Below are 14057 nucleotides of genomic sequence, written 5' to 3' on the forward strand. Positions count from 1 at the left end.
TTACAGTAAAGGAAGTACTAGACATCAGAGGTACAGTCTAAGAATGAGACAGGCAGGACTCATTAAATTTCAGACACAGATGAGATTATACAACTCTTAACGCAGACTATGCAACAAGGTTAGTCTTGATCTGTAGGTTGATGAATGGCCCAGATGACCTCATGGTATCTTCTGAAAAGCATTATGCAGACTTTAGAAGCATCCTAAAGTACTGATAATTCTGACATTTCAACAACTATCAATTTTAATGAAAAATTACAATTTAGAGTAACAAATAACATTACATATTCATTAAAACACTTACTAGCCCATACTTACCAACCGTCTCTTCCATGGCAAATACATTTTGTATAGCACTTCTATAAACTCCTTGACACTTTCTCCTTTTTTGATAATAGGAACAGGGTCCACAGATGGATTAGATTCACACGAAAGTCAGTATTCCTGGAATCTGTTAGGACAGATGTGGCATGGTTACAGAGGTGTATGGTACTTTTTCCTTCTTTCCAATGGTTGTAGGAGGTCCTCCAAAATCCACCTCATTTATTTCTCCCTTACTGATCCCTTAGTGAAAAATAAGTGTTTATGGTTAACTGGGTAAATTAATCCAAAATTTTGCTTTAATATAAGAAGAAACAATCCTATTAATTTTTTATCATGAAGAGATTCTTTGGAAATACTATTTATCAACATTTATCAAATGAGCCTAGAAGAAACTATATTTTAAAGTAGATTAGTATTTTTAAAAGTCACAAGAGATAAATACAATTTCTTCAATGTAATAATATGTTTGTTCTGCATCAATCCACTAAGCTCAACGAATTGTTCAAGGCACTTTATATAGATATGTCATTTACCTGAAAAAGTGGGCCTGAAAGGTTAATCTGACCAATGTCACACAATTATCAAGTGGTGTAGCTGAGGTTTTAATCTAGATCTGACTAAATCCAAAGCTCCTTGCACACTGTCAAGTTTTTAAAAAATCAGCACCCTATAGGTTCTGCAAAGGTTCTACGGATCCCACAAAATTTTGATTCGTATCATTTTCTAAAAATGCTTTCCTCAAATTTAAAAAAACAATACACTTAGACACAGAGGGAACTGTAAAATATTGGAGAGAACTAACATACTAAGTTATATTGTCAATTTATCTCATTTTTGTGTGGAGCTTCTTATGCTCTCTACTTGGTCTTGATTTTCTTTAGCTCCGAACATATTCACATACACTAGTGTATCACTAGAACACATTTAGCACATTTATCATAAAAACAAGTGCAGGCAAGGTGTATCTGTTACACAGTAACCAGTTAAGAGTCGCACTGCTGCCATGCATATCTTATAGAGACCTACTGTATGCTTTGAGTACAGTTGTCCTTCAGTGTCTGTGGGGGATTGGCTCCAGGATAGCCATGGATACCAAAATCTGTGGATACTTGAGTTCCTCAAATAGTACATAGTACAGCTGGCCCTCTGAATCTTACAGATGCAGAGGGCCAACCGTACTTTCTTTTCGGGTGGGGTCATTTCTGAGTTGATGTGAATACAAATTTTATCCTTTACAAATTTATGATGGGTCTACTAGGCATAGTTAGAATTTGCACCAGGAAATCAACTAGTTGCTTAAGCATTAAATCTTTTAAGAATCTCAGTATAGTGCACATAGTTTAGTAAAGTCCTAAGGAGAAAAAAATTTAGTGGGTGTGGGAGCAAGAATGTGGGATTAGAGAAAGAATGTAGAAGAAAAAATAAAAAAAACCCAAGAAACACCATCTCAACATGTAAAAACTATAAAACTAAGCAATACAGAGGGGAAAGTCCTAGATGAGGAATTTGGGGGAAAAAAATGATAACCACCACTAAATTTAGGTAAGAGATTAGCTTTGTACTAGGCTTGGAATGTTGACCCAGTTAGTAATCTGTACATTTCAGCTTTCTCACCGATAGCCACCCAGCCTGTTGTTTAAAGATCAAACTAGATAGCCTATTGAAACAGACCTATATCAAAACAAACCTATAAGAGTAATTTGAGCGTGGGGAAGGGAAGAGAAGGTAAATCATTCTCTTTTCCACTTCCATTCTCATTAGACCTGTAAGACAAAACACAGGCCCTACAAACTGAATGTTATCTAGGACAAAATCTAAGATTGCTCATTTCTTCTCACATTTCCCTTTCTTTTCCTCATCAGCTTTTTAAAATTAATTAAAAGACAGTTAATGTCTGTAACCTGTATGTTTATTGAAATTTAAGCAATGACAAGCTGGGACAACCTGGCTCAAAAATGCCTACTTCTAATAAACTTTAGAAAACTTGTAATAAAGTTTTAAGTTACAGTAGTAAGACTTATTTATGTCATTTTATTATAGAATTTTAAACTTCTGGCTCCTATGTTTTTAAATTTATTACTTTGTAATCTGATCATCTGGTGGGCTTAGAACAGCAACATGACACCAGAGAGAGCACTCTGTTGTTTCATAGCACATAACCCCAGAGACCCTTTCTAAAATCAAAGTCAAGAAACGTACTTAGCTACTTAAAGATATTTAATAGGAAAATAAGCACTTCATTCTACACCCAACCCTTTTTGGACAACTCTCATACGCACACTCTGACACAGAGACCACACACAGCGTAAAACATGGAACATCACAGAAAAGACTGCTTATCCGTCAGCTTTCATCTTTGCAACCAAAGGTTTTCTCTAGCAAGATATGACTAATGGATTGTTAAAAACTGGTCAGAGAGTTAGTTCTGTATTCTGCTTATAATGACAAAGTGAAGGACAACCTACAAGGCTGTTATTTCTTACGGGGAATACAGTGTACTAGTTTGGAAACAATTTGACCTCTGGATATTTGATTCTTACACCATTCACTGAGTGCTGACACTGGGAGTCATGATTGTTTCAGATTTGCTGGGAAAGACTAAGTGGTAATAAACTCTTAGGAGGAGAAGGGGACGACAGAGGATGAGATGGTTGGATGGCATCACTGACTTGATGGACATGGGTTTGAGCAAGCTTCGGGAGTTGGTGATGGACAGGGAAGCCTGGTGTACTGCAGTCCATGGGGGTCACAGAGTTGGACATGACTGAGCAACTGAACAAATAAACCCTTAAGCAAAAGAATAAAGCAGCCTAATGAATTAGTGAATTATCTACTTTACTTTTGATATGAATACTCTCCTAGATAGTTCTATAGCTATTTAGCTTTTGGTTTGACGTATGTGCATGTGAAATTCTTTTCTGTATGCAGGAAAAACAACAGGAACATCTATCATTCTGTAAGCATGCACAGGGAAAGTACTGGAAGTGGAAACAAGAGAATTCAAGTCTTGCCGTATTAATTTGTTAAACATAGGCTTTACCACTGCAAGTCCTCTACCAAAGTTCCCCCAACCAGAAACGTCTCTTATCTACTTACAGATATATAGTTAGCTTGGGGTTGAATTTAGGACAGTTCTAGTTTGGAGAATGATCTACTACTTTACATTTCAATGGAATATTATCTTTATATGTATTCCCAAGTCTATCTCTGCAATTAAGAAAAAGCACAGGTTTAATTTAGAAGCCACGAAATACTTAGGTAAATGAAGTCTTATGCTTACAAAGCTACTATCTTGAAACTCACTTTCATCATTATTCTTTACACACTTACCATAAAAAAACTAGTTCTCAGATTCTGCACACAGATAGCTTTATGTAAAATATATAAACATTTGTTCAAATTGATACACAGATTGCATAAATATGGCAATTAAGCTTAAATTTACAGATGTGCATGTACAACGTTGTGCAAGTTATCACAATATTACAATTTCAAAAATTATACCAATGGAATCCAAGTAAAGCAGTCAGTGAAGATACCCATGCAGAATTCAAATATCAGAACAAAGTTTTAAACGTCTTCAGTAAAAGTTCACACATTTAAAATAGTTTTATTCATTTTATTTGTATATGTCAAAATACATTTTTATTTCCAAAATAGTGGGTTTTGCAACTAGTTTCATGCAGAAACAAGGTCTGCTCAATACTACCAATAAAATCAATATAGCACAGTAGCTGTTCAGTTTTAGATACAAAGAATAAATAACCTAAATACAAAACACTAAAACATTAGAAACACGTATTTAATCATTCTTCACAGGCATCCAAACTTCACAAATATAATCCTTAGCATGCCTAACTGTTGTGCAACCAGAATATGTTGCAGTCACTCAAACTGATCAATTATCTGTATGTTTTACGTCCACGTAAGACCATGGAAATTCTCTATATTCAGACCCACCATTCATACAGTTCAAATGTAACCAAAAATAAAGTTCCCACAACTATCCTTGTACCTTTAAAAATCAAGAATCCTGAGCTTGGTAGTAAGAGCATAACCTTATATCTTCATAAAACCAATCAAGAGAGGACTTAAAATCCTGCTTACCAAAACACCCTTTCCCAACCCCAACGTAATCTAAAATAGGCAGTAGAACACAATGACCTTTTAAAATGAAGGGGTACAAATTCACATTGAATAGTATACAATACAATCAATAATACAATTAGCTACTATAAGCTTTACAATGTACAATTTATTCAAATGGCTGAACTGTTCAGTGGTTAAGGAGACAGTTATGTGCCAGAAAGATATAGTACTTTTTGCATGGTTTAATGAAAATATAAAAGCTATTTGTCCAAATAAATGCCATCTTCACTATTTACTTGGTTTTGCTTTTCTTTTTCTTTTTTTTAAAAAAGGCCACTGAAATGTATAAAATGGTCTGAACATGATGGTGGTATCAAAGTCAATGCCTCTTCACATGGCAATAACAGTGCATTTAACACAAACTCACGGGTTAAGTCTGCAAATGATTTCATAGCATTACTTTGGCTAGCACAACAGTTTTAGACAGCACTCAGATAAATATAGGTATGTGAAATGTGAAGCAATTATCTTATGCAACTTTAATTATGGTTGAATACTATCAAATGAAAACTGCAAATAAAAGTAAAAGCATTTTACAGTAGAAAACTTTTGTAAAGATAGGGCTCCACATAATGTGTTAATTTAAGTCTTTATATCACTTTGTTAGTTAAGTTTTGTTCTTAACACTATTATGGAGTAGCCTACTTTGCATTAACAGACATTTGAAATAATAGTCAAGCATGCCATGTGGTGGTCTAAAAATCAAACAATACACTTATTTATATATACAGCATCACTCAGTACCTGCTAAAATGAATGTGAAGATTACAGAACCTAACATCTTACACTACAATAATAAAAAACAAACAAAAACAAAAAAGTGACCAATGAAGGCAGAAAATAGGACTTAAAAGAATCTAATCTCAAATGACTTTAAAGCATTCATAAAAGGAATAAATGCATATTGCACAAACAGTGAAAGCAAATGTTCCACCAAGCAATTCAGTTCCAGGTGGGGACAACAACATTAGCCTAATATATGACAATGATTTCAGAGGAGCAAGTGTTCTTTTCTGTAAATGAGAAAGCTGTGAGACGACAGAAAGTCTGCCACATGAAGAGTTAGAAGGAAAAGATACAAACCCAAACTTAGATGTAAAGCAATAACAAAACAAAATAAAATAAAATTAAATATTGAAAAACTGCAAACTGTGGCATGGCACATCAAAAAATGCTGAATAACTGTCTTCTGTGAGAGCTGAGTTTTTGTTGACACAAAAGTATTTATGTACAACTAAGGCTTACTGGTTAAATATCTGAGGCATATCTGGCCTTGAACACTTTCCTTATATGCTGGAGCTGTAAACAAGTTTTCTCAGTCATAAAAAAAATTCTTCTCAGCAGCTGCATTAACATGAAACAATGGTCTTGATACAAGAGAAAAAAAAAAACAAACAGAAAATTAAACAAAACTCCTAGATAAGAGGGCATTTGGCAGGACATCCAAAAATGACAGTCTCCAAGGATTCTTCCCAGGCTTCCAGTGACGGTCAATTATGGTCCACTGGGTTACTAGTATGTGCAATTCCATTACTTGCTGCTTTTTTTTATTTGGAAAGTTTGCTTATAACTCTGATCAAGGCCCCATTTTCATCTTTTAGCCTCTGGTTGTCTGCTTTCAGGTCTGGTAACATCTGTGAGAGGAAAAATAGAAGAAAAAGTTTGAATTCAATGAGATTAAAGTGTTCCTCTTTAAATGTTATGTTTTACCACAAGACACATGAACAAGCTTTGTCAGTTATATATACTTCTAATGACTAAAACATATATCAGGAAGAAAGAGGCCCCTCCCCACAATTTGTGAAGCTAATTAGTTTAATAAATGATGAAATGAAAGGTTTATTCTCCCAAAGTTATCAACTGAAATGTACTAAATCACTTGACATCATGACCCACAAGCATACCATATTAGAGCAGCCAAGGAAAGGAAGACTGTTTTTATGTTAGGATAGGCTCTTAAAGGGAATTCCTTTAAGAGTTTCTGTTAGCCTAAATTAAGGCCTTTTGCTTTGTTTATGTCAGACCTCAAGCCACACTGTTACTCTGCAAGAAAACCCGACTATTTAGGGAAGTTTTGAGGGAGTCAGACTTGTTTTAAATTATTAAAATTCCTTAAATGATCTACCTTGTATTAAGTTTAAATGCCTGGTACATAATGTTTGATCCAAGATAGGTGCTCAATAAATGATAATAAAGCAATTACTACTCTCATTAGACAAAAATAATTTACAAGCCAAAGTAATAAGTCTGAATTTCTTAAAATATCTTAAAAATTTCTTAAAATTTCTTAAAAATTTCATAAAAAATACTACTAGTGTTTGGAGTAAATAGAAAAATATACCCTTACACCCTGAAAACGTATCAAAATTTTTTTTATAGACAAAGTGAAGGAGGGGGAGGAAATACTGTAAGTTAATTGAGTTTTCTACTAAGAATGATTTAAATGACATGTGCTCTGCCAGATTTGATAGGAAATGGAATAGCTTATATTTTGGACATTAAAACATACTTTCCAAGATAATTAGGTCTCTTTCCTCAGCTTTCAAAATGTACTAGGTTATAAATTTAGATAAAAGTAAAACTACTTGCAAAACTATCTTATGCAAAATTTTCACGAGAAGTTTAATTTTATGTGGAACCAATCAATTCTTAACCTGTGCTCAGAACGTATGGATATATAATATAGTAATCTGAAGTTTATCTATTAGGATACCTCCAGAATAGAGAACTGAGTAATATTTAATTAAGATGGTTCTGACTGAAATGACATTATTTTGAAAAGCAGATAATCATGTTTAATCTTCAGCTTCTACATATATATTAATTATATATAAAATATATGTTACACTGTTTGTGTTCCGTTTTCCAGTAAAGAATTAAAGTCGTATTTTTAAGTGCTAAAAATCTGTAGAGCCAAAAATGTACACAAGCTTTGTAAAAGTACAGATAAAGTCTTTTATCTAAATGCTGAGATCATTCCCTTAGTTTACTGCAGTTTATCAGTGACAATACACAATTAGTGACACTTTCCAACATTCTGAGAAGCCATGCACAATTAAACAGTTACATGACAAGTTCCAGACACAATGGCATTAATTTGTAAAAGTGAGCTCAAGACACGCTTACTAATACAAAAACACCTGCCTGGCTCTACTAAGAAGAAATGATGAAACTATAAATTATAGATTCACAGACTGCAGTTGCCTACAGAACCCTGAGCGCTTGGCTACCACTCTTGTCAAGGCCCTATTCTCAGTCAGCAGTCGCTCATTTAACTCTCTCAGAGTTTGAATTTGCTTTATTTGGTGCAGATTCTGCAGGAATCAGAACATAAAGAAATAGAAAATAAAAAATAAGAAAGTGGAAGAGTACAATGAAAATATAAAGAATCATAGGCAACAAATGTAAGAAGAAAAAATTAAGAGTCTTAAGAGAATATTCCATGAAATTTATATAAGTAAACAGCGCAGTTCTAAAATTCCTTAGCAAACAAAACACACAAGCAAACAAAATCCAAAAACATTTTCTCCAAAGCTATTCAATAATGTTCCAATAAAAAAACAAATAATTCAATAGAAAAACATTTAAATCTTAAAATTCCAATTCTATGGGCATAATATCGTATGTATTAGTTCATTAATTTATGATTATTTTATACAAGCCAATGTAATAAGAGGTAATCAATTAATTATATTATGCTTTTCTTCCTGCAAAGAATGTACCCTCCAATATTCAAAACCAATCTGTTTTCACAGGTGATGCAGAATTCAATAAGCCATACCTCTGTCCACTACTCTAATGTCCTTCATTTTCAAAGAACATTTTTGCATGATCCCCGTTCACCATTTTCTCCCCAGGGAACAGAATATTTGAAATGTAAAGAATAAATGAGACATTCCAAATCTTAGTCAATATCATCTTATTTATTCTATACCTGAACATCAAAAGTGCCATAAAAACAGATTAACAAAAGAATTTGAGTTTGAAATACTTTTCTAGCTCACGTAAAACCTGCCTTTAGGAAGAAATAGAAGCACACGACATAGATAACCCACAAAGTGCATGAGCAACTCTGGGAACGGGGCATGAACACGGCGTCTATGCTAGCACTGGGAAAGCTGAGCTTACACCGCAGCACTGTTTACTTACTTTCAGCTCTTCTTCCATTTCAGATATTCTTCTTTCTAGAGCTCTTCGTTCCTAGATGAATTTAAGGTATTACTGTTACTGATATAATCATTACACTCTTACATTTTCTTCTAAATTGTGAAAGAGTGAATAAAACTTTAGAATAAACAATCAAATCAGGAGCAGTGTAGAAAAAGATGTGATGCCAGTGATGTGTACAGAGCTCTCCAAAATTTGAGAGAAATAAATATGAAGATCATTACTTTATTACTTCCTATAAGCTCTTTCTTTAAAGCTTTGACCTTCTGGTAAAATGCCACATAACATGTTCAAACTGTTTTTAGTTTACATAAAACTAGGGATAGAGTAAACTGATACTTAAGACTGAAGACTGCACAGAAAAGAAAAGAACAAAAACTCACACAGAGATGCAATTACTCTACAGTGATAAGAAGCAGAAAAAGCAAGAAGCAAACGTGACTCAAGTATGTGTATTTTAAAATTTCAAAACGGTCTAAAAGATGGTTATCCCTCCACCCACAGTGTATACTAGTCATCATTTGTCCAGTCGACTTTAGAGCTTTGTATTTAGTTTTATACTCTGTGTAGCATTAATGCAGTGAATCTAATAAAGAAGCAACTGTAGCATTTATTTTAAACCACTTCGTTTCAAAGAGTGACAGGCAAAGGCAACATACAGTATATTACTGCAGTGTGCACTCTTATTCTCCCTCATATAATAAGCATTCTAGAGTGTTATGCAAGAAGCAAGCAGCAGTAATTAATGTGCTTAAAACTTTGGTTAGGTCATACCGCCGAGAAGATACTGACTCTTGCCGGTCACCTTTCAGATACAAACCATTTAAATTTAGTTTAATCACATTGACACTATTTCCAAGACATTCTTTCCCAGATTAATAATTAATGCTGATACTTAGTAAAGCAGTACATTTACTGTAAATGTTAACATTTTTAGGCTATGTGATTTTAAAAAACAGATGGAATCCTATTCATAGGCTTATCAGTATAGTGTTTTTCTATTATATTAGCATGTTTAAAAATTATTAGGTAGACAAAAATGTTATTTTTGATAAAAAGAACTTTCTCCTAGTTAACAGTACAGCCACAACCCATTCATAAAACTACCGCACTTCTCAAAATACCAGGACATATAATATTTGGTCCTCATAACTTTGTGCAATATCAGCAATAGAATATTTCCTCCAGCTGATGGGGAACACCCTTCTCAGCCTTAATTTTATTATGTGTCTTCAAGATTTTAACTAATTAGTGGTAAAGCAAGAGAAGAACACTATATTGAATTGTCAAACTGCCAACTGTAAAGTTGCAGGCAATTTCTTGTATCTGAGAAACTTGTTACCATTTAAAAATATGGTTAAGAGAAAAAAATACATATAAAGTACTTAACTCAGTGCCTGCCCGGTATGTAAGACAGTGCTAAATAAAAGTTAGCAGTTATTATTAGTACTATGACTACCAGCGTCTGTTAAACTGAGAGTAGACTGACTGCTCTGTAATTTATCTGCATTTGACAGGCAGAAAAAGAAGGTCAGGTGGGAATGTCAGAATATGAACATGGGTATATTATTTAAGTGCATAAGCCTAGATGAAAAATATCACTTATCTCTGCATGATAGGGAGATTTTACTTTCATCTTTTGCTAAAATTTTTGTAATAAACACATTTTCACAAAAAATTAAATATTCTTTAAAAATGTGACTATCTCAAAAACAAATAATATTTTAAGTATATGGTAAACTATGTCTTTCACCCCAACTATTAGTATGGATAAAGGAGACTCAAGACAATTATTTACTATTTCTACATATCTTGGATATAAAATTCCGTAAGTTATACTGTGATGTAATAACATTACATTTAATATAATAATTGATTCTAAAATTTAGCAATTACAAGTTAGATCAATAGGTTTTTAAAAAGCCTAGAACAATGATTTCTAAAACCTGATGAAATCATAATAAAACTAGTAGTTATTACACATTACAATTTAGCAAATGACACAGATAACTTTTTGTCTATTATTCTGCATTAACTTTTCTCCTTTTTAGGGGGATTAAAAAGGTAAATTGGCTATTTTTGAAATGGAATGGAAAAAAATATACCAAGTACTCTTGACTCTCTTTGATCTAGAGATCACAGCTCCACAGTATGTAATTTCTTCTGTGGCTGAAACCTTGAAAATCTAGCCACTGCTCAGTAGTATTACAGGTACTCTTTAAGCATTTTTCCATTTACTTTTGATCATTTATATACATCTTCAACTGTTCAGACTAAACTTGTGGAGTTATTCCTATGCCCACTGCCAGATCCCTGAGCAATAATGGTAATAATAAAGGGAGAAAAATACACGTGAATATATCATAGCCAGACAAGAAATTGTAGAAAGACATAAAATGGTAAAAGGATTTTCTTATACTAATTTTTTGGTTTAAAAGAGCCTACTTAAGTTAAATATTTAAACTCAAAATTAAATATTATTAACTTTAAAAAGAATTAAAAAATTTGGTCTCCATACCTTTAAAATGGAAGTATTTTATTTTTGCAAAGAATTAAACCAAATGTATATATGATTAATGTGTTTTAAGTATATCAACACAATCAGAGAGAGATAAATGGCATTTAAAAAATATCAGATTCATTACCACAATGGGTATGTTTCAGAACTAAGATGTGTTTTTTGGTCCATTGAAAGAATAACACAGTAAATTAAATTTTATTTAACAAGGTAATTTTACCCTTTAAGACTCTATAAAGAGGATAAGCTAACATTCTAACATAATAAAACATTCATAATCAAATTAATAAATATAAATTTAAACTAATTAAAACTACTGTCCATAAAAACAAAACTAAAGAAAACCTATTATTGCTTACACAAAAAATAAAGGGGGAAAATGATTATTTATTCATTAAGATCAACACTTACCCTTTTTTCCATTTCTAATAGTGACCTATCAGCGAATCTTTCTTGTCTCTGTAAGGAGGCAAGAAACAAAGAGATGTAAGTGCAATAATGACGGGGAAGGGGAGAGGATCATAGTAACTGTGTGTGTGTGTGCGTGCATGTGTGTGCGCGCGTGCGTCTGACTCCTTATGCCCCCATGGACTGTAGCCTGCCATGCTCCTCTGTTCTTGTAATGTTATTCAGGAGGAGTAATAATACAATGTGAGTAAAGAAAAAACAGAATTTGTACCGAAATTAAAACAAAGATTTATTAGAGGAATGCTTAGACATCCTCTATGTATCATTTAGCCTCAAGTCTTCACAGTTAAGCCGGGAGCGAGGATAGATAACTAGTGGGCACAAAGCCAAAAACACCCCAGTCTTCCCTCCCATGCGCAAGCCCTCTCTCTGTCTACACACAGTGAAGAGAGGCTAACCCGCAGGCTCAGATTCCAGGACCCTGACTGAAATGTGGATTGGACCAGATCGTGTGCCTCTGTACCCATGCAGTCTGGCCTCTTCCCCTCTCTTGCTAGCTCGTTCTCTAATCATCCATGTTCCAAAATTGGTAAGAAGGATCACATCTCTTATAAGAAATCCCAGCTACATAGCTTTTCTTTTCCTGGCAAGCTCAGGTCTCATTTTTCTGTTTTCTGCTTCCTGTACTATACAGTCAACTACAGAGATCTCGAGATGAAAAGGACCTCTGGGCCTTTAAGCCACATGTTGCACTCAAAACCAGGGAGCTGTGCATGTGGGTATTGAGCACAGGGACAGTAAAAAAGCAAGTGCTTAGTTTTTATTTACAATGACATCTATTCATACATTTCCCTTGGGATTCCTTTTCAATTTATTGAAAATGAATTCATCAAAAGGTTCATCCCCCAGAAGCCAATGTATTGAATAACCAATTTTAAAAATTTACCAAGAATGGTTTTTGCTAACTACTTAACAAGAATGCTCTTTTATGGTCATTAACCACAAAATATCCTTTAAAAAACTATATATATATATACACACACACAAACAGTTCATCGTGATTAAGCACAACTTCATTAATTTGGCAATTCAAAAACATTTCTTAATATAATTTTCTCTTCTGTCAATCCTTTCAACATTCATATTTTTGTACTATCAGGGTTTGTAAAGCAGTTACTCTTTGATCTTTCTTGCAAAATTTCTTTTTTATAGTTATAGTATATAAATTAAGATCTAATCATGGCCATCCCCCCTTCATGGATCACAGCCTTCGTGCTGAAGGGGCCTGTGTAATTCAGTGAAGCTATGAACCATGCTGTGCAGTGCCACTCAAGATGGACGGGTCATAGTGAAGAGTTCTGACAAAACATGGTCCACTGGAGAAGGGAATGGCAAACCACAGCGGTATTCTTGCCGTGAGAATCTAACAGTATGAAAAGACAAAAAAGATATGACACTGGAAGATAAGCCTCCATAGGTTGGAAGAGTAATTCCCAGGTGGCTCAGTGGTAAAGAATCCACTTGCCAGTGCAGGAGACGCTGGAGACATGGGTTTGATCCCTGGGTCGGGAAGATCTCCTGGAGAAGGAAACGGCAACCCACTCTGATATTCTTGCCTGGAGAACTGCATGAACAGAGGAGCCTGGTGGGCTACAATCTGTGGGGTCGCAAAGAGTTGGACACGACTGAGCACTTACATATGCACACAGGTCGGAAGATGTCCAATATGCTACTAGGGAAGAGCAGAGGGCAATTACTAATAGTTTAATTGACTATGCGAAAGCCTTTGACTGTGTGGATCACAAGCAGCTGTGGAAAATTCATTTAAAAAAAAGGGAATACCAGACTATCTTATCTGTCTCGCAAGAAACCGGAGAAGCCAGTCAAGCAATAGTTAGAACCAGACATGGAACAATGGACTGGCTGTAAATTGGGAATTTAAATTGTCACTTTGCTTATTTAACTTATATGCAGAATATATCAAGCAAAATGCTGTGCTGGATGAGTAACAAGCTGGAATGGCAGAAAGTGAAGAGGAACTAAAGAGCCCCTTGATGAAGGTGAAAGAAAAGAGTGAAAAAACGGCTTAAAACTCAACGTTCAAAAAACTAAGACCATGGCATTTGGTCTCATCACTTCATGGCAAATAGATGAGGAAAGTTGGACAGTGACAGATTTTATTTTCTTGGGCTCCAACATCACTGAGGGTGGTGATTTCAGCCATGAAATCAGAAGACACTTGCTCCTTGGAAGGAAAGCTATGACAAATCTACACAGCGTATTAAAAAGCAGAGACATCACTTTGCCCACAAAGTCCGTAAGTCAAAGCTACGGTTTTTACAGTACTCACGTATGGATGTGAGAGTTGGACCAGAAAGAAGGCTAAGTGCCAAAGAATCGATGCTTTTGAACTTGGTGTTGGAGAAGACTCCTCAGAGTCCCCTGGACAGCAATGAGATCAAACCAATCAATCATAAAGAAAACCAACCCT

At 34.4% G+C, this 14057-nt stretch overlaps 1 protein-coding gene across 11 annotated transcripts in view; it reads right to left on the reverse strand.

Moving 5' to 3' along the window:
* Positions 1–3929: 3929 nt before the first annotated feature.
* PPP1R12A (protein phosphatase 1 regulatory subunit 12A) overlaps positions 3930–14057 on the reverse strand; it is a 166529-nt gene continuing 156401 nt past the window's right edge. For 9 of the 11 annotated variants that reach the window (XM_086398836.1, XM_086398837.1, XM_086398834.1 and 6 more), the window contains 3 exons: positions 11570–11617; positions 8623–8673; positions 3930–6107 (listed from right to left, as the gene is read on the reverse strand). In XM_086398836.1, the coding sequence (XP_086254962.1) occupies positions 6021–6107; positions 8623–8673; positions 11570–11617 (186 nt within the window). In that variant the 3' untranslated portion in view covers positions 3930–6020. Of the gene's footprint in view, positions 6108–8622; positions 8674–9414; positions 9446–10745; positions 10954–11569; positions 11618–14057 lie in introns of all 11 variants that reach the window. The other 2 variants (XR_015163451.1, XM_086398835.1) reach the window with 2 other exon arrangements.

Source organism: Bos grunniens, chromosome 5, assembly GCF_055505025.1.
Source record: "Bos grunniens cultivar Pamir isolate PY7600 chromosome 5, Bosgru_T2T1.0, whole genome shotgun sequence".
Classification (NCBI taxonomy): domain Eukaryota; kingdom Metazoa; phylum Chordata; class Mammalia; order Artiodactyla; family Bovidae; genus Bos; species Bos grunniens.